At 39.3% G+C, this 21,752-nt stretch overlaps 2 protein-coding genes across 2 annotated transcripts; one reads left to right on the forward strand and one right to left on the reverse strand.

Annotated features, from left to right (window-relative positions):
* Window positions 1–2,676: 2,676 nt before the first annotated feature.
* LOC134741014 (dolichyldiphosphatase 1-like) lies at window positions 2,677–9,068 on the reverse strand. The gene is made up of 6 exons (XM_063673741.1): window positions 8,863–9,068; window positions 8,532–8,632; window positions 8,129–8,307; window positions 7,578–7,805; window positions 6,332–6,466; window positions 2,677–5,921 (listed from the first exon to the last, which is right to left on the reverse strand). Exons 1-5 carry the CDS (start codon window positions 8,957–8,959, stop codon window positions 6,334–6,336), a joined length of 738 nt encoding a protein of 245 aa, XP_063529811.1. The 5' UTR covers window positions 8,960–9,068; the 3' UTR covers window positions 2,677–5,921; window positions 6,332–6,333.
* Window positions 9,069–9,431: 363 nt separating this feature from the next.
* Window positions 9,432–21,553, forward strand: LOC134740561 (dnaJ homolog subfamily C member 7). The gene is made up of 8 exons (XM_063673078.1): window positions 9,432–9,499; window positions 9,903–10,153; window positions 11,723–11,921; window positions 14,709–14,847; window positions 15,307–15,424; window positions 15,879–16,296; window positions 17,130–17,308; window positions 19,001–21,553. The coding sequence occupies exons 1-8, from the start codon at window positions 9,432–9,434 to the stop codon at window positions 19,111–19,113; spliced, it is 1,485 nt and encodes a 494-aa protein (XP_063529148.1). The 3' UTR covers window positions 19,114–21,553.
* Window positions 21,554–21,752: the final 199 nt, after the last annotated feature.

Consider the following 21,752-nt stretch of genomic DNA (forward strand, 5'->3'; position numbering starts at 1 on the left):
CCGCTGCAGTCTCGTAAAAGGGTTTCTCGACTCGAGTTTTTATTTGACATCCACACAATGTCATAGATTGGTCACGTGCTTCATTGCAGCCACACCTGGTATACCAAATCAGTCAAATTTGAAAAAGTCCAGGGTGAGGGGGCACCCTGGCCTAGAAATGCTTAGGGCACCAAAATATCTTAATCCGGTACTGAAGACTAGATAAGTAAATGATTACTATTTAAACTTGTTGCAGTTATGGGTAGAATGAAAGGATATTGGCAAGCCAATAATGTGCACTCAACTAACCGATTTGTGAATTTGTTTTAATTCTAATCATGCCAGTTAATCTTGCTTAGGAAAATTCGAAAATTTTACTTTTAACCCTTTTCCATCCGCACCAATCTAGAAATTTAAATCGACTCATGAGAGCGTCTGTTGTCTTTTTGGGCCTTAATTAGGAGTCTTGATAAGGTTATGGTGGGTATGTAATGTACTTTGCTAGCAAAAAGGTCAAATGAACTAAATTCAAAGCAATGAAGCAAATAGACACAAATTAAACATTTGGAAGCACCATCACAAACATGCATACGTAATTAAGAAGATAAAATATCTAATTTTTGAGCTACAAAAATAGAGATAGGCTCTTATTACGTGCCAAAATTCGTGAAAATATAGAGAAAATATTTTCTTATTATTGTGGGGCTTATTACTGATTAGTAATCATTAGCAATCAGGTCAGCAAAAATAGTTACGCGAGCGTAGTGATCCAAGAACCTAACATTCACAATCTTCTCTTCGTGTTTATATAATTTCGAAACTTTCTAGGTAGGTATAAGGTAACCTGCCTCTGCCGGAGACAGTACTTTGCGCACTTGAAATAATCACATAAAAACCGGACAAGTGCGAGTCGGACTCGCCCACAGGTTTCCGTAATTTTTTAGTATTTGGTGTTAAAGTGGCAACAGAAATACATAATCTGTGAAAATTTCAACTGTCTAGCTATCACGGTTCATGAGATACAGCCTGGTGACAGACGGACAGTGGAGTCTTAGTAATACGGTCCCGTTTTTACCCTTTGGGTACGGAACCTTAAAAATGAAGTACCTATATTATTCGAGTACCTAATTGTTTTGTTTTACTTCGACACCTGACTTACATCTTTAGATTACCCTTGCGATACACACGAAAGTATTCCACTTCAAATCTAAAAAGCTATCTGCTACCTATTTTTAAAATATCTATCAAATTGTACTCTACTAAAATTCTTTTGCTAAAAATATGCTGCGGTTTGTTATGTACTATTAATTACCCACTATAAAATAGCAGATAAGCGTACTGCATCTGAATCTAAAACCAATAATTGTATATTATATGTATCATAAGTTTTGTAATAAGTACGTGTGATTATATATACTGCTTTCCGACGTAAAGTCGAGAAGTAAAGAAAAATAAATCTTACATATTACAACAATTGTAAGATTATCAATCGTGTGAATATTGTTAGTCAGAAACCCACAATGCTTGTTTTTGTAAATATTTAAACATTATCAAAAGCTATCTTAGACTAGAAATAATAAATACCTATATAATTTATTAGATATTTTCGCGTCATTGAACACATTCGTACCTATGAACTACTATTTATGGTTTGAAGATGAATACGTGATATTCGATTTATTACTTACACTTTTGGGCAATGTTACAGAAGCTGTGATCATCGAGAATATAAGTTATATCTGTCCTAGCCTGATTGTACGAGTACAATGCCGCTAACAGTTATTGGTAGTAAAATATAATATGTGTGTCTAAAGGGCCACTTGCACCATTCACTAACCCGCAGTTAACCGGTTAAACCTGGAGTTACCATGGTTACCAGTACAATTTGACACTGGGTTAGCTATTTAACCGGTTAACCCCGGGTTAGTGGGATGATGCAAGTGGCGCTAAGAAAGGTCATGACCACGAGTTTGCCATCCGAACTAGATAGCGCAATACGGGACAATACCACAGTGTAAAAAGTATACAGTGGACCGACGACTTTGACGTGTACCAAGCTACTAACAATGGTGAATGTATGCAGCTCGCTGCTAGGGTGCGCACGGTTCCCCCCTCGCACCCCGCACGATGGCCCTGTCTAAACGGCTTCGTCGAATAACTGTATTATTTTATAGACTGTGACCATACAGTCTACTTCAACTGTCAAATTTGAAGCATGATTTTTAGGGTTCCGTAGTCAACACATGTCCGTCCGTCTGTCTGTCTGACCGATGCTTTGCTCCGTGAACGTTAGTGCTAGAAAGCTGAAATTTGGCATGGATATATAAATATATAAATCAACCAATACGAAAAAGTCGTAAAATAAAATCTAAAAAAAATTGTGTGTCCAACAACCATTTTTTGATTAAGTAATTATTTTCGGAAAGAAAAAAGATGTGCCCCCTACCTCTAACTTTTGAACCATGGGTCCAAAAAATATAAAAAAATCGTAAAAAAAAAGCTTAATAAATACTTTTAATGAAAACTATATCAAATATAATCGGTCCAGCCGTTTTTGAGTTATTGCAAAAAGTCTTCTCTTCTTAGTAAATAGACGTACAAAGCGCTGAATCTAGATTCTAAAGCGACAGTATCTCGCGCGACGAGATAGACTAGCCGTTCCTATTCTGTCTATCTCGCGCGCGAGGTACGGTCGCGGCGCACTAGTGCTAAAACTACCGAAATACTTGTTTTTATCGAAGAGATTTACCTATATCTCATGTCAGTCAATATCCCAAAAATCTGGTTACAACATGGGGCCACGCCACAGACAACAACATTCGTGTAGTTATAGATATGAAACATGTCAGCGTCATTTTCAATTTTGAATTATACTCGATACATTTTATCTGTCCATTCGCCTCTCTAAATTCCATGACCCGTACCTACTTATCACAACAACAACCTCGTTATGGTTTTTTGACACAGTTATGCCGATTTAATATTTTATTAGATAGATAGATAGAATACTCTTTATTGGCACACCTCAGTAAAAAGATACAAATGAAGAGAACAATTGATTAAATGTAGAGGCAGACAACAGGCGGTCTTATTGCTAAAGAGCGCTCTTCCAGACAACCTTTGTGTTGTGGAAACAGAGAAATTAATCGAAAAAGTAGGTGTTGCAAAAACGTTATTGTATAAAATAAACCGGATAATAGCTAAATATTATGACAGCAACATGTCAGCCACAGAGTAAAAATAACTATGTATGTACTATTAATTACATTATAAAATAAATTTACAATACAAATTTGTAATCAAAGGGGGCTAGGTATCTTCTCAACTGACTGCACAGTACGTAAGAAATTAAAATTACAAACGAAATTTTCATTTCTTCATGTAGTAATAACCTGATACCCTAAATGAGTGTTAAATTGGCAACAAATTAGTTAAATGTGGTTTCCCGTTATTCCTTATATCGTTTTAACAACAATGTCAACAATAATACAAATACTACATACATACATAGGTATTATTATAAAAGCTTATTTAATAAGTTTTTACAAGTGTGTCGTTTTCAAGCAAAAGGTATTGTCGCTTAACATAACGGCGAAAATTGCTTGTATCTTTATACGAAAAACCTGTCAGAGCGTCCTTATGGTAAGCGACACAAGTAATTTCCTACACATTGTCTCAAATAATTTTTAATATCTACAATCCTTTTACGCGTCTTTTTTTTACATGATATACAGATAATTATGCAACTAGACACAAAGTTTTCAATAATTAAAACAGCCACTGGCAGTCTACAGGCTATGTTTAGCAAGTGTAAATGTTATAATTTGTGTAGCTTTATGTACTGACGTTTAAAGCTGCTAAGGCCCACTTGCACCATCCCACTAACCCGGGGTTAAGCGGTTAAACCGTTAACCCAGTGACAAATTGTACTGGTAACCATGGTAACTCCAGGTTTAACCGGTAAACCCGGGTTAGTGTAATGGTGCAAGTGGGCCTAATTGTTAACTGCAGAGGGCGTCTAGGGAAAGGTTTAAAGTGACAGGTTATTATTTGCATTTGATTATAAGTAATTATATACATAGTTTATCTATTTCCGATATTTGTAAATAATTTTCGTATTTTTAGATTATCTTTGAAAAATAGCAAATAGCAAACAAGATATAATTCATATATCTATTTTTTTATCCGAAGCCTAGAATTCAAACTTACAAAATCTCACCTATCACTAGAAACCGTTATACAGTCGAAGGCAAAAATATCGATCCAGACAAATGGCTCAAAAATATGTGAACACGACTTTATTGTCTAAGGTGTAAGAGCGTACACATATGTGATGTTTTCAACCAAAAGGTTGCTGCTGAGGCTTGTCGATAAGGTTGATTTCAAATTGAAGCTATATGGAAAAAGCGCCTTATTGACAACCGACGATAAGTACCCTTTTCGTTGAGAATGGCACATATTTTTGACACTTTGGGAATGTATATATATTTATGTCCTTGACTGTACAACAGCGCCATCTGCGTTTAGCTTTGCGCGTTTAATATCATATCTAGCTACTGTTTGAAAGTTATTTGACGAGTAATTTTCATGATTATATGCAAGTTAAGTAATGGTTTACAACTATAATAATAATAACTATGGATGTTTAATGAAAGAAGTCTGTTTCACAACCTCAGTCATCGGTGAGTAAACAAGTGAAATCGTATTTACTCATAAAATTTGCCGCCACTAGGAAACGGAAAATAACGTAAGCTGCAATCAACACAACTAATGTTGTTACTGACTCCGAATAAAATAACAATTATACAACGGTAAAGCGGAAAAATCACAATGGTGTCATGCAATTTTTGTTAAGGTGTACCGAAAAAAAAAATCTCGCTTTTCAAACTAGGTACGATTTTACTAGCATCTAGCATAATATATATCCTATCCCGAACGTGTAAATATGATACTCAGTGGCGCTCGAGAGTTTGAAAACGGAATAATTGTATTCCTAAGATGTATCTACGGTGTATCCCGCTACAAATACAAAATACAACAGAATAGGGAAGTTTCCTCTACTTAAAATAAATTATTTCACACCGTGCACGAAATAAAGCACCTCTATTTAATAAATCGGATTGAAATATAAAAAGTAGGTGAGCTGACCGTGACGTCACTAATGTCACTATACCCGTTTTTATATAAACTCCTAGAAAATCGTTTTGAAAGTTCTAAAAAAGAAGCTGATTTGACTAGTAAGAAAGTAATAATGGTACTAATGGGGGATGGCCAAGGGCCTGACACTCTATGATAAAGAAAGATAGTCTTATTGCGATTTCTATAAGAGGAAAGAGAAAATAGCTCCATGCTTTGTCCTTATCACCGACCGGGTGGCATCATAGGTAGGCGATGGCGAAATATCGAAATTTATAAGTGAAAGAGAAAAAATCCTATGCTGCCCAAATTTTATATGAATATTCTTTCTCTCACCCCCGGTCGCCCGATGGCGCGTCTATAACTACTTGTATATACTATGTCTATGGGGATGGCCGATCGAAGCTTTTTACAGATGGCGTCAGTAATGCAAGTATAGACCTGTCAATTCTACCAATAATGTCAAATCGTTTTTGTTTTTTATGGAATTTTATGACCCGGATGCTAGGATAAAAGCTAGAAACAAGGAAACCTAAGCCGGCACCATGTCTAAAAACCTTTGACAGTCGTCAACTCTATTAAGTAAATACAAAATGATCAATCTAACATTTTCCCTTAGCTTAATTTTTAACAAGTTAGTAGTTTAAAAGACCGTCTAGGTATCGTACCCAGGCAAGCCAGGCACGGCGACGGCGTCTCTTGGCTGACACGTGCAGCGGGCGAGCACGGTGGCGCCGAGCAGCGCGAGCGCCGCCGCCGCCAGCAGTCACGCGCGCGGCCGCGGCCCGGCGGCCACCGCGGCGTACCTGCACGGATATATCCAATTACATTGATTAAATGTTTACTAGTACAGGTCCATAGTTCGACGATTAGCTATATGCTGAAATTAAAGATGTCAATGGATTCTACTTCCTGTGAAATTGAAATATGTATTTTTAATACACCTGCTATCTATTTGTACCCCAGAAATTACCAAGAGCAAAACTAAGTGTGGCGCGTGCACCACCCCTGGTAAAAGCAGCCCATACAAAAAGCTCGCAGCCTGTGACATCACATGGCAGACAGGTTTTTATGCTAATCTGCATTTAAAGAAAAGTATAACATCAAAAGTATAAAACTTTTTCCACGACTTTTTAACCAAACCTGGTATTTTAGAGTAGTTAATGCATGTAATGTTCCTATTCTCCTGGCTGAATGCTATATTTTTCTGACTAACCGTCATTGCGCGGGCTTGAGCGCTGCCATCTTGCGTCCTCGCGCGCGCGCCTCCTGCCGCGTAGTGGTGTACTCGAACCACATCACGTTGGGGATCAGCGTCGTGTCACGGATCATCAGCATCTCGCAAATTTTTCTGGAATTCACAGAATTCTCAATTTCATTGTACAATTAGCCTCATGCATGAAGTTTATATTTGAACGAAATATTTTTTATTCGAACGTTTGTTACAGTTATATCGTGTTACAAATGCATTTCCGTTATTAAATTATCATTTAATTGCTTAAAATAATAAATAAAAAGTACAAAAATTTGCCCGCGAAAGGTCACGTGACGTCACGCGTTCGACAGATTAGTTCACATAAGTGTCATTACTGACATTACTGTCATTAGTGGCAAACGTCAGTTGGACCGTCCAACGCGTGACGTCATCACGCTCTGTCGAATTCGCGCCAAAAATTATGAGTTTCAACCGCTCAAAATTTTTCAACATTTTAAATATTTTTTAATAAATTAATGTGAAGGTTTACCAAAGTATTTTTTTTCTGGTGTTCAAACGATATAAATTTTATTATGATTATGAAAAAAAAAAAACATGCATGGAGCTAATTGATTATAAAGGGACTAGATCTTTTTTTTGTCGACAAAGATTCCGATATAAAATGAACTTTAATGCATTCTAATAAAGTTGACGAATGCGTGTTACCTATATAAAATAGTTACAGTGTTCAAATGGTTAATTTTAAAGTCTATAGTATTGTTATGGTTGACAACTTGTCAGATCATAAACTTTGAAACCAAGGGCCTGAACTCTTTGATAGAGAAAGATAGTCTTATTGCGATTCCTATAAGAGGAAAGAGAAAATAGTGCCATGCTTTGTCTTCATCACCGACTGGGCTGGGCGGATATAAAAATCGGGATTCATGTGGTTATACCTTTTTTTTACCATTATTTACGTCACCACGCGCGCGCTGCACACGGGCACGCTCGGATATACGTCCAAATTAGTCGAGGCACACACACCAAGGCGCCTTTGAGCATGGTCAAAAGACCGACTGCTCGCCGCTCGCTCGCTGCTCGCACATGGCGCGTGAGGCGCGTACGGATTTGAGCAAACAAGGCGAGCCGTGCGTGCCTCGACCCGAGGCTGCCTCAAATGCGTATGCACCTTAATATTAACCATTATGTTACTCAGAATGTAACATTACACAAATCCAGTCATGCTAAGCTATCTGAGCTTACTTACAATGAAACTAAATGTGGAAATAGTGGTGTCAGAACTCTATGCACCAAGGCAAACCATATTGTAGCAAAGAGGAAGCCCACAAGGGCCCCCACTATGACTTGTGCGGATGTGTGGTAGTGTAGGTACACCCGGCCTATGCTCACGAGCAAGGCCAGGCTTAAACATCCACTGACTATGATGCCTTTCCACAATGCAGATATTATACTATTATTGTTTATATGGTGCAATCTGAAACAATATAAATATGATAACTAGATAGTTATCATAGTTAACCGCTAACCATTTTGAAACTGAATTTATAATAGGTGATACCACTTTTACATAATTATAATGGGATAAAATATTTTATAATAACCTCTAGCCACACTGAAATCAAAACTTGCTATTACAGATACAATTTTTGATTTGTCAAAATAAAGATTTAAAATGTAATGGAGTTGAAGACCTTTTTCTTACTCTGTGTAGCTAGAGGACAAGCACCTGAATAAGAAAACTTTTGTTACGGTACTGGAAAAAAATATTTAATATAAATTCTAATCCAATCAACTTACCTCACAGCAACAAAGTACAGTACATAAATACTGAAAAACCAAACAAATTGAGCATGAGATGATGGCATTCCATACTCATTGTACAGATGCCCTCTCGCTAGAGGTCTTGCTTCACATATTATGTGCTTTAATATTATGTTTAATACTTCATTGACCAGTGTGCCTAAGAAGAAGGCAATCTGAAACAGAAATATATATCTTAGGTGAAACCACATGTGTCTGTTTGCATATACATATACAGTTTCATATTTATATACAGCAATCCAAAAATTTACTGTTCTCCAGAAAGCAAACCAGAAAAAATTAAAAAAAATATTTACTTTTTAATAATGTTCTGCATAGAGTGATACTGTATGAAGCAATGGGATATTTCTCTGTGGAGAAAAAATAATGTACAACTTACGGTATGAAGATCTCGTCGAAACAAAACAAGTGTGACGAATCCGGCGCCAATTCCAAAAGGCGACAGGCTAATAAAGGCAAAGAATTTCCCTATCCAATCACCTGGAAAAATGAAACGAAATACGTGATACTCCTCCGGCCGTTAAAGGAGCTGTTAAAATAGTTTTATTGTATTCAGTGAAGAAAAATCGGTGCAACTTTCACGCATGAACTAGCACCATTTACTGGGTTGCATTGTATTTAAACACTTTGTACCACTCTTCTATAGATATTATGTTTATGGACTGTTTATATGACGACGAAATGTATTGTGGTAATAAAACAATACATACCTTTTGGATATTCAACCAAAGTAAGAGCAAGCGGTTGCCATTCGATCTCGCCGTTGAGTTGCATTGTATCGCTAACAGATGAAACTTCTTCTTCCATTATATTACGCTTATTATTATACAGATTTTAAGATAGAAATCGTCATAGAAGTAACATCCTTTTTGTTATAAATTTATATAAATTAGGTACACGATATGCGATACCTATCAACTATCTATCAACGATTGACAAATTTTGGTAGTTGATTTGACGTTTGGCTCGGTTTACTTTTTTTTAAGTAGTGACTACAATAGGACAAGTGAAACAGCCTGAAAAACTTGTTTCACACGAGTTAAGCGTTAGGTATCGTAGACACGGTAGGACGAACGGTCTCACCAAGTTGGGCCGACACCGTGTGTATTGAGCTTTATCTCATATAACCATAGACAAACATTACCGATTTTTCGATTCAATCAGGCTCTATTTTATGACAGTCACATCACACCGACCTAGGTCTTTCTTTTGTGGAACCGTCGTCAAAATAAAGGAGACCTTTGTATCAAAAATTTCCTGAAAATTATAAAAAATAAAAATGGCAGAATCGGAAATAGTGGATGCGGACCTTACAATTGATGATTTACTTCCTAAAAGTCCAGAAAGGTAAAAGTAAATGCAATTATACATATAAGATACCTAGAATTCGTGAACCAAAATGTACGGAATTTGGTATTGATTAAAGAATGCATTGTTTGCTGAGAGCTGGTGTTCTTTATTGAGCTAGATTTTTAATGAGCACATGAATTAGATTGCAACGTGCCAATAACGTAGGAGTAAGTAGCTATGTACCTTGACATTTGACCTACTTGCATGGATCAAAATATACCGTCGACCAATTTTTAACAAGGAGCAAATTCTCTGCATAAACAAGTTGTACAGCTGATAGCAATGTGTTACTGTTATAGTAATTGATCAACATCTGAAGCTATTATAATAGTCAACTGCACTTGTTCATTTTTTGTTTAGAAATGAATATGAAACGTTCATTGATCTTGTCACATTTCAGTCTGGCTGAGGAGAAGAAAGAGAGTGGCAACCACTTGTACAAATTTAAAAATTACAAGGGTGCTCTTGTTATGTACAATGAAGCCATCCAGCTATGCCCGGAGAATGCCTCATACTATGGCAACAGATCTGCTTGCTACATGATGCTGGGCATGTACAAAAAGGCCCTGGAGGATGCTCAGAAATCTGTTGTGCTGGATCCAACTTTCACCAAGGGATACATCAGAATTTCAAAATGCTGCATAGCTCTTGGTAAGAAAAAATATTATTATTATTTGTATGTCTTTTCCATATCACGGGACCATGGGGTCCCGGACCTTTGGGAGGCGTACGTGGGGCCGAAGCCAACAGCGCAGAGGCCCTTTAAGACACTTTGAAGAAAGGGATACACGTGGCGGATACCATCCCCGATTTGTACTGCGATGGGAACTAAGGTCATGGGCTATTGATTTGAATGTTGGATGGATTGGATAATGGGCTATGGGGGGAGACTAGCGGACACCTGCCGTGACAATCAGTCTCAAAATTGTGTAAGACAGATGGTGACTCGCCAAATCATTTAGTGGGCCCTACAACGGCCGCACGCACAGTGCGACAATAGGGGGCAGCACTTGAGAGCGGCTGTGAGGTTGTCGAGAGTGAGATCCCGGTGATCCGTTCAGCAGGCCGCTGGGGTTATGTCATTTTACACTTCCAACCTGGAGCATAGGTCCCGCTCTTGCGACTCCACTCTGGCCGGCCAGTCAAGGCAAGCACAGAGGCGAGGGCCAGATGACAGGGCCCTCCGGAATAGGGGTCCGCGGTGTCGCCACCACTCACCGTCAGCTCGCCACTAGCTGCCCCCGCGGGTTTATTATTATTATTATGTGTATCTCCATTTTAAAACTCGGGTCATTCGAGCCCGGTCATTTATAAGGCGTGCGTGGGGATATAGGTCCAACACGTAGAGGCCGTTTGGAGAGATTTGATGTCATTTAGAATGCCTGCTGGAATCCATTCACGGGTACATCAATAGATACCCGTGAACTGGTTTCAGCAGGCATTGGAAGCTATGTAGAGAATATGGACAGAGTGCTGGTCTATGGTTTAAGTTTGGGTGGAAAAAAACACTGGGCTATTTCAAAGAAGTCCCGACACCTGCCATAACATTGCTTGCACAAGTTATCGAGGCAGGTGGTGACTCGCCACTCGTTAGATGGGCACCTGATGCGCCGTCGTAAAGACGGCCAGGCGCAACACCGGCGTAAGCGGCTCAGGGGTGTCGAGAGGTGTGCTGCGCTTTCTCCAAAGTTACTCGCGGCGTTATGCCCTTTAACACTTCCACCCCTGGAGCATATAGCTCTTACGACTCCCCTCTAGACGGCCAATGAAGGCAAGCCAGAGCTGAGAGTCCTGCGGGTCCCCTTGGGGTCCACTCCGACCGACGAAGACACGCTGGAGACGGAGACCCTGACCGACTCTCTGGAGCACTCGGGTCCGTGGGGTCGTCACTCCCCAACAGCTCGCCACAAGCTGCCCTTATTATTATTTCATTTTAGACAGGCAGCTGATGCTGGTACGTCTAAATCATTGTTCACTTAGCACAGTTATGTATTAGATTTATATATTTTCCAAAATAGGAAAACTGCTCGTTTTATTTTTATTTTTTTACAATACTTATGGTCTCACAATACATTTTGTGTAGTGCCTGGAACATAATTTTGACTTTACCTTATTTAATTGTTAAACTTAATGATGTTAAATTAAAATATTTTTACTCTTGTTTGTGATGTTGTTTCTTTCCCGCATGAAATTATTATTTTTTGTATTATGTATTTACAGGAGACATCTCTGGCGGAGAGCAAGCTGTACGCAGCGCGACAGAGCTGGGCGGTGCCGACTGCGCAACGAGTGAGCGCCGCGCACTGGAGTCTCTGCGTAGGCTGCATGAGGATGCCCAGCGTGCCATGGAGGCTCAGGACTACCGCCGTGCTGTGTTCTGCATGGACCGCTGCCTCGACTACAGTCCATCCAGCTCCAAGTAATTATTTGCAGATTTAAACTAGTTTTATCTATTATATTTCGTGAGTATGTTTCATGAGTAACTGTCGCGGTAACTGAAGACAATATTATTGTATTTCGACTGACCTGTTTGTCTTGTTATTATACCACCTGTTGCCTTCTAAATTGATATGATTTTAGTGAGATCAAAATATCTAACAAAATATAATATCCTAATTATATCATTAGCATTTTGGCAAAGAAAATGATGTAAGGAAACCATCCTATTACCAAAAAAGCTTAGTTTACTTTCTGTATGCTTAGCACCACGACAGTATTCCACGCGCGTGATGAATACCTGTTCCTTTCTTCTTCTTTGTTGTCACACACTTGTCGGAGTGGTCGTGGTCGTCATATCTGGCGTGGTGCACCCGTGCTAAGACTACTTGGAAGTAGGAATTGCAGTCACTTTCGTAATCACTGTTGGGATTTCATTGACATTTGACACTGAGTTAACCTTATACCTATCCCTTAGATATAGAATAGAATAGAATAGAATAGAATAGAACATTTTTATTCAACATCACATGAAATGGCAGAGTTAACAGATAGCGTAGTACATTTTTTACAGATAAACCTTAAATTTAGACTTACAAAACTAAGAAATTGAGTTGCACATCAGAGAGAAATATTCATGCGTGTTAAATAGGAGCTTGCCTCAGCATAATGTTGCAGTGTATTTACTACAACGCTGGTTTTCAGGCAGACCCTTGATACATTATCCCTTACTCGCTGTTAGTCGAAAACTAAATGGCTTAGAATTGTGTTAACATGTATGTATGAGTGTAAACTATGTTTTAGAAATTGGACAGAACAATTGCTGGTATAGTGTGTAAGCAGAATTTAATAGTTACATATGTATTAAAGGAAGTATATAAGCTTATGATAGATAGATATGAGTGCAAAAATACTTAATATAGATAAGAATAAATAAAGACATAAGGTGCATAGATATAATCATTTTAAATATGACGGCGTGGGTCTAGTACCAAGAGGTAGCGAGTTTTGTATTGCTAAAAGATATTGTTTAAACCGCAATTTAAAACTACTTATTGTATTTAAGTTTTTGAGGGGTGGAGGTATATTATTCCAGCATTTCGTTGCTGTATATTTGAAGCTACCTCGAAATGCAGCAGTATGGTGACGTGGTAATACCAACTCGTCACAAACCGATCTGATGCCATACAAGCTCGACCTGCTTGCGCGCCAAGTGAACTTATCGAACAGATACTCTGGCTCTGATGTTTTAAAAACTCCAAACAACAAAGATGACAGGTGCAGTTCTCTGCGAAATGCCATTTTGAGAATACCTGCTGAGTTCAAATAAGGTGTCACATGCTCTCGTGGCGGAATTCCGAAGCAATAACGAGCACATGCATTCTGCACTCTCTGCACTATACGATCAGTGCGGGCTAGTAAACGTGGACCGTAGACTATGTCCGCATAATCAAATTTAGAAAGTACTAAAGAATTACAAAGTTTGATTCGCAGATCGACGCTGATAAAATTCCGAATTCGATATAGTATTGTGAGTCTATAAAATGCGTTTCTTGTAATTTCCGCAATATGCCCCTCGAAACGCAAAGATTCATCCATTATTAATCCCAGATTGCGTGCCTCTGATACACGTTCTACTTCTTCTCCCGAGATTATAACTGCTGGTTTATGGTGTTCGATCCGCTTAAGTTGATTTTTAGAGCCAAATACCATAACTTTAGATTTACTTGGATTTAACACCAAGCAGTTGGACTCTGACCAGGCTGTAATAATTTCTAAATCTTCATTTAGTTTCGCAATAGCGTGTCCTGTATTATTTGGATTAAATGAGATGTAGATTTGAATATCATCAGCATAAAGGTGGAACTTACAATGCTTTATGGAGTCACGGACATCTGTGGTATAGAGAATAAAAAGCAGTGGACCCAAGATAGAGCCCTGAGGTACCCCTCTGGAGACAGCAGATGGCTTTGAATTTGCACATAACCCTCTATCATTTTGAAGTTTAACGATCTGCGAACGACCACTAAGATAACTGGCAAACCATGCAACTGTCTATATATTTCCTACATACGGAATTTCAAACATGTGTTATATTTTGGATGAGTAAGACTGACATTTGATTGTCAAAATGTCAGCCTGGTAAATTATCTAGTAAATGGTTAAATCCCAGCATTTGTTTGCGTCTTCTTTAATCAAAATGACAAGTAATATAAGAACTTATTTCCTGGTAATTTTAAAAATTTCGGTGGTTTTAGGAGATCCAGATCTTGCATGGACAATTTAACTAGGCTAGTTTCACGCATCCAGACTGGGTATTCCAACAGACTTGCCAGTGTGGGTTGCTTCGTTGATATAGACAGTGCCTATAATAATGTTAGTTTAACTTGTCTTCTGAAAGCACTAGACCACCTTGGTGTGGGGTGTGGGCAATGTTATCTGTAAATATCTTTGGCAGTTTTTACATTCACGTCAACTTCTTAACAAGTTTATTCTGACTTTGAAAACCGTATCGTTTTACTTAAACTCTATTTGAAAAATATGCAAAATATTTGAATAAAATTATCCCCACTACACTCTTTTCAGAGAGAAGGAGGAATCCTATGTGATCATTCAATATAAAATTATGGTGATATAATTTATTAATTCTCATATTTGCTTATTATTTATGACAAGAAATCCCTACCTTCGCAAGTTATCACGATAATTTCGTTGACAAGAGTTTAGTTCATGAACGAATTGATGTATACCAATCATATTATTATTGCAGGGCCAAATTGACCAAAGCAGAATGCTTGGCTATGATTGGACGCTGCCAAGAAGCACAAGAAATTGCTAATGACATGATCAGACAAGACAGTTTGGACGCAGAGGCCATATTTGTGCGGGGCCTCTGTCTTTATTTTGAGGTATGTATCAAACATAGATTATATGTGTTATATCTATATTCGGGGTGGTTTTCCAGCTCTTAGCTAAATATTCTGCCATTGGATATTAGCAGGCAGTCAGTCTTCTGTGAACAAAATGTTCTAAGACGACTGCCTTTTAGTATCCAATGGTAGTATTGTAAGTTAAATATATAGGTAATACTGAGCAAATTTTACTATTTCACCAACCCCGAAATAGCAAAAATATTTTCTGCTTTTCCATAGAAAACATCGACATCTGATCAGCCAACGTTTATGGAACAGCCAATTTTATTTTCGTGATTTCGGGGTTGGTTCCATAGTAAATGTGCTCATGCTCATATCCTCACAAGCTGACAAAATATATTCATATTCATATCATTATTGCTATCATGTAATATGGCTAAGGCTCGGAAAAACATCAGGAAACAATTTAATTCATAAACCATGCTTATTTTTTAGGACAAGGATGACCAGGCATTTAAGCATTTCCAACAAGTGTTGCGTCTTGCTCCAGATCACAAGAAAGCAATAGAAACTTATAAGAAAGCTAAACTTCTCAAGCAAAAGAAGGAGGAAGGTAATAAGATTAACATTATATTAGATTTCGTCACTTGTCCCTTCATGTTTCACCAATACATTCACCAGTAGTATGTATCTCTATTATTCTCTATCTGCCGGCTAGTAGTCGCACAATATTTGAAGACATGTGTTGACTTCTAAGCTAAATAACATCTCTCTAATCGTTCGACGTTCTACTGGCGTCCGCCATGACTCTTGCTTCATTGTTTATATATTATATGTTGTACAGTTAGAATAAAACATTTTATATGTCCAGAAATCAAGTTCAGCATCGTAACAACACATGTATGGAAATGGGGTCTCAATGGCTTTGTTACACTAGTAACTATATTATGTATCACAGGCACGTAAATAACGCGCACTGTAAATTTTAATAAAAAGTCAAGTGCCAAAAAAATCGCGGCATTGTAACAGATGGCGTTGCAATGTTATTTTTACATACCTTTTTTTAGGAAATGAGGCATTCAAGATGGGCCGCTGGCAGCAAGCCCTCACCCTGTACAACGAAGCCCTCACCATCGACAAAAACAACAGAGCTGTCATTGCCAAGCTCTACTTCAACAAGGCCACAGTATGCGCCAAACTCAACCAAATCAAGGAAGCCGCTGAGGCCTGCACTGCTGCTCTTGAATTAGATGAAAACTATGTCAAAGCCCTTCTCCGCCGAGCCAAGTGCTACTCAGAACTGGGAGATTACGAGGAGGCAGTCAAGGACTATGAGAGACTATACAAAATAGATAAAAGTAAAGAAAACAAAATATTACTCCAAGAGGCCAAACTTGCTCTTAAGAAGTCCAAACGCAAAGACTATTATAAAATACTTGGGGTTGAGAAATGTGCATCAGAAGATGATATTAAGAAGGCTTACAGGTATGGAATGTTTAGGATCATAATGTAAATTATATGTGCAAATAATTTGACTTGATATAAGGGCCTATGCACACCGCGTTTTTTTTAACGCGCCGACGACGCGTAATTGTATTGATACAAACGCGATTCGCACGCAAGTCAGACGCGGCACGTAGACCTTTGCACACCTACATGCTAACGCGCTTGCAACGCGAGTTTGTAACGATACAAACGCGCTGACCAAATGCGTTTTTTAGCAGAGACTTTCTAGGATACCCCGGTAGTCAAAACAACGGGCCGTCAACGCGCGTTTGTACCGATACAAGCGCGCGTTTGTATTGGTACAAACGCGCCGTCGACGCGCCCTTGTATCGATAAAAACGCGCGTTTGTATCGTGACAAACGCAAACAAACTGCTCTATAGAATGAAAAAACGCGCCGTCGACGCGCATTCCCAAAACGCTAAAAAGACGCGGTGTGCAAGGGCCCTAAGTAGTAGGTATGTTTATTTGCCTACAATAAAATAGGTATTCTTTCTGGAATACATATTTTGTAACTTAAAATTTGATTTAGGAGAATTTGATTGTTTTGTGCGGTAAGCGTAGCATTAAGAGTTCCGGCAAGCTCGCAATACAATAAAACTTAGATCAATGACTCGGAACAATTCTTGGTGAGAAAAATAAACACTGAAAACACCAAAAGGTACCAAATTGTCGGTCGCTAAAAAAAAAAAGACCAAAAAGGCAATCGCTAGTCGAGTCTTAATGACAGGAATGCTTTATTGACTATCGACAATAAATACTCTTCTGGTCGAAAATGGCACAAATGAAGGCATGTTAATTTTGTGTACCTAGGAAGCGCGCCCTCGTGCACCACCCGGACCGGCACGCGGGCGCGCCGGACGGCGAGCGGCGCGAGCAGGAGCGCCGCTTCAAGGAGGTGGGCGAGGCCTACGGCGTGCTCAGCGACCCCAAGAAACGCGCGCGCTACGACCACGGACACGACATGGACGACGACAGCGGCGGCATGGCCGGTTAGTGTTTTATCCTTCAAGGAGCTGGGCGAGGCCTACGGCGTGCTCAGCGACCCCAAGAAACGCGCGCGCTACGACCACGGACACGACATGGACGACGACAGCGGCGGCATGGCCGGTTAGTGTTTTATCCTTCAAGGAGGGGGGCGAGGCCTACGGCGTGCTCAGCGACCCCAAGAAACGCGCGCGCTACGACCACGGACACGACATGGACGACGACAGCGGCGGCATGGCCGGTTAGTGTTTTATCCTTCAAGGAGCTGGGCGAGGCCTACGGCGTGCTCAGCGACCCCAAGAAACGCGCGCGCTACGACCACGGACACGACATGGACGACGACAGCGGCGGCATGGCCGGTTAGTGTTTTATCCTTCAAGGAGGGGGGCGAGGCCTACGGCGTGCTCAGCGACCCCAAGAAACGCGCGCGCTACGACCACGGACACGACATGGACGACGACAGCGGCGGCATGGCCGGTTAGTGTTTTATCCTTCAAGGAGGTGGGCGAGGCCTACGGCGTGCTCAGCGACCCCAAGAAGCGCGCGCGCTACGACCACGGACACGACATGAGCGGCGGCATGGCCGGTTAGTGTTTTATCCTTCAAGGAGGTAGGCGAGGCCTACGGCGTGCTCAGTGACCCCAAGATGCGCGCGCGCTACGACCACGGACACGACATGGACGACGACAGCGGCGGCATGGCCGGTTAGTGCTTTATCCTTCAAGGAGGTGGGCGAGGCCTACGGCGTGCTCAGCAACCCCAAGAAGCGCGCGCGCTACGACCACGGACACGACATGGACGACGACATGGACGACGACATGGACGACGACAGCGGCGGCATGGCCGGTTAGTGCTCCCCTTATCTTAGGGTGCGGCCACACATAACGGGATTCGGCGAATATTCGCAATGGCGACTCTCCCTACCCAAGGAAAATGAAAGCCTGTTAAGATTGAAAGAGTAAAGAAAATGTTCAAGTCATTTTTCGACCACTTATTGTTGGTAACCGATTATTTTACTGAAATTCAGCATACTTAAATCAGCCTGAAGACATATCACGATAACGTCAAATGATTGAGCTCAAAGGTGTTTTGTATAGGAACTTTGTAACGAAACCTCATTTAGTTTGGGCTTGTTAGAATAGTCGTGGTTGCTAAATAAGTTGTTGGCAAAAATTTGAGTTTTCGCTACAAGCTTATATCGCTAACTGCACTTTTGTTTCGATAGTCCGTCTTTTACTGGTTAAGGGTGGTATTCCATCTGTCCAATATCTTGGTCCAATGTGCACTGCATCTTACTCTCTTATTGAGCAAACTATGAGACGCAAATACACATTGGACCAATATATTAAACAGATGGAATACCACCCTTAACCAGTAAAAGACGGACTATCGAAAGAAAAACTTGTAGCGAAAAATCTAATTTTTGCCAAAAACTTATTTAGCAACCACTATATTGGACATTTGGACCAGACCGTTTGTGAAGGCTGTTTTTCTGAAGGATGGCTGTTGGGACAACAGCTGCAAAAGTGCATTCCCACTTTATGAATAGAATCCATTTATAAAGCGGGTATGCACTTTTGCAGCTCGCCATTTCTAAGACTTCTTATCACTGGGTTTCTGAGATATCCTTGTTCTTCATATGTTGTATTTATTTTTTCTTTTTTAAAGCGGCAATTGACTTGACATTTTTGTTGCAGATATTGACCCGAACGTAGTGTTCCAGACTTTCTTCAACCGCGGAGGTCAACACTTTGATTTCCAGTCGGGAGGAGGCTTCCCTGGATCCGCATTTAGCTTCCAGTTCGGTTAATTCGTAGGGAAACTAACGAAACAATGTCCCAGATAGATACACAAAATTACTAATTCAATACATTGCCATTCCAAATTATATGAATCAAAATAGTGCACTTTATTTTATCATGTAGCGCGTTACCCACGTTTCTACTGATTGTTTTATACCTACTCGTAATTTAGCACTAATAAAACATTTACAATGTCAAATTATGCTGTGTTGGATATAATGATTAATGACTTTGATATTTTAGTACCTGCAATATTTTGAAATGACGAATCATCCCTTAAATATATGGGATGCATTAACGCCTTTAATAACAAGATGGTTAATGGCAAATTAATATTAATCGCATAATTAATTAATATAGATAGAGATAGAGTTAGACCAAGATAAGTCTGCAACGATTTTGATAGCACACGCGGTGCAAGTGTTATTTTAAACGTCAAACTTCTGTGAAATTATGACGTATAAATAACACTTGCACTGCGTATGCTATCAGAATCGTTCCAGACTTTTCTTGGTTTAACTCTAGTAATGTTATCGACTGATTTGGTTAAGTAACTTTTTTCATTCTTCATATGAAGCAGTAACTGTTTAGAAAGTAATAATGGTTTGCTTTTCTTTGATAGTTATTGGAACCCTTTTGATGTGTATATAGTGTAGCGCTGTTACTAGATCAGAAATAGAAATGTACCTTGCATTTTTTAAATAAAGTCATGTGTAATTTCTCTCACTCTATTCTCATTTTATATTACATTGTTAAAATGACCAGTAATATATGATCATTGTCAAGAGGGCGCTGTTCATTCTCATGTATAGGGTGACAGTTCAGTATAGTATGAAAAACATGGAGACTATATAAAGGAGCCAAATCTCTATGTATGAAAAGTGTCCATCAAAAAACAGTAATTAGGCGGCGCCACCATACACCGAAATACTACCAAAAACAACCTACGTAATTTGGTCGGGTTATTTATTGCCTTATGTCCCAGAGCCTAACTAGCGCCACCGGAGAGATTAGGAACTATTATTTAAAGCTAAAAGCGATCACTTTTGCAACAATTCTGCCTTAAGAGATTGGCATCCTTTCTATACCATCCATAATGAAAAAAAATAGTTCCAGTTATGGATGGTATAGAAAGGATGCCAATCTCTTATGGCAGAATTGTTGCAAGTGACCGCTTTCAGCTTTAAATAATAGTTCCTAATCTCTCCGGTAGCGCTAGTTAGGCTCTGGAACATGAGTATAACATGAACCATATAAGGCAACAAATAACCCGACCAAATTACGTAGGTTGTTTTTGGTAGTATTTCGGTGTATGGTGGCGCCGCCTAATTACAGTTTTTTGATGGACACTTTTCATACATAGAGATTTGGCTCCTTTATATAGTCTCCATGGTTCCAGTGAAATTCCGCAACATAGGGCGTGATCATATATTCGGTCAGGCTTTATATGTATTTATATGTGACAACAATACAAACTTTCATGAAATGGGGGGCCTCATATAAAAATTACAACTATATAATTAGGCGAAAAATCTGTATAGTGATAGCAAGTGATAGATTTATTTTATTGAAAGTGTTCGTCTAACATTAAATAAGAAAATGATGTATAAGCATCAAATAAATAGTGACGGTCAAATAATTATATCGATTCACATATCTTTATTTGTGTGATAACAAAGGTGTGTTACGATATACACGGTGGCTAAAAAATAAGTGCATTCCCGTTGCCAGGGACGTTTTGAGATTATACTGAGCAACTTTTACGATGGAACCAACCCCGATATCTCGAATATTTTTTTAGCTGTTTCATACATTTTGGCTGGTCCATTTTCTAGGCGAGGGTAATTTTTATTAGCGATTTTCCCATAGTAAGAGTTGCTCAGTATAATCCCTAAACCTCCCTGGCAACGGGAATACACTTATTTTTTAGCCACCCTGTATTTGGCCACTTTGGCCGTCACTATATATTTGAAGCTGATTGTACTGTGCAGCACATCTGGCACGTTTTACCAAGACTCGCGGGACCACATGTGTCAACTTGTCAAGTCGCGCGATTTACGACAACATACGCTAGACGTGCTGGAATAATATGAATTTACGACATCGAGCATTGGGAGCTTTCAGCTAAGATTAACACTAAGGCGGCGCATGTTATATGGGATTGTTTCAAATAATTACAAGTACCTACAGTACAAAATAACGCTTTTATAACTTGGTTGGTGTCATAATTTACTATCTGAAACTACTTGTTCGGTTTTTATATTGTTAAATCAGCAACAAACTGGTCACAAATACAGTCCTTTGACCTTGCTGACTGTACTTCGCTTAAGCGAAACAATTAACATCTATGCTGTTGTTGCCGAATATAAGAATGCCAACTGATAATTGTACTTTATTTTATTATCGGTACGGTTTAGAAATAAAGTTTTACGCCAAATGTGGGTTGTACTTATTAACAATTTTCATAGTAATTTAAAATTATTAACGCTTTTCCAGGCATAGTACAATTTATCGACCACATCATCCGTGTCAATTTAATTTCAACCTTAGCAAGTTTTCTTTCGGTAAATGTGACTTGTCTTTAAATGAATCACAAAAGCGTAACTATTTGTAATATGGTATTTGATTTGGGAAAACCTTCTAGATT

Source organism: Cydia strobilella, chromosome 4 (genome assembly GCF_947568885.1).
Source record: "Cydia strobilella chromosome 4, ilCydStro3.1, whole genome shotgun sequence".
Lineage (NCBI taxonomy): Eukaryota > Metazoa > Arthropoda > Insecta > Lepidoptera > Tortricidae > Cydia > Cydia strobilella.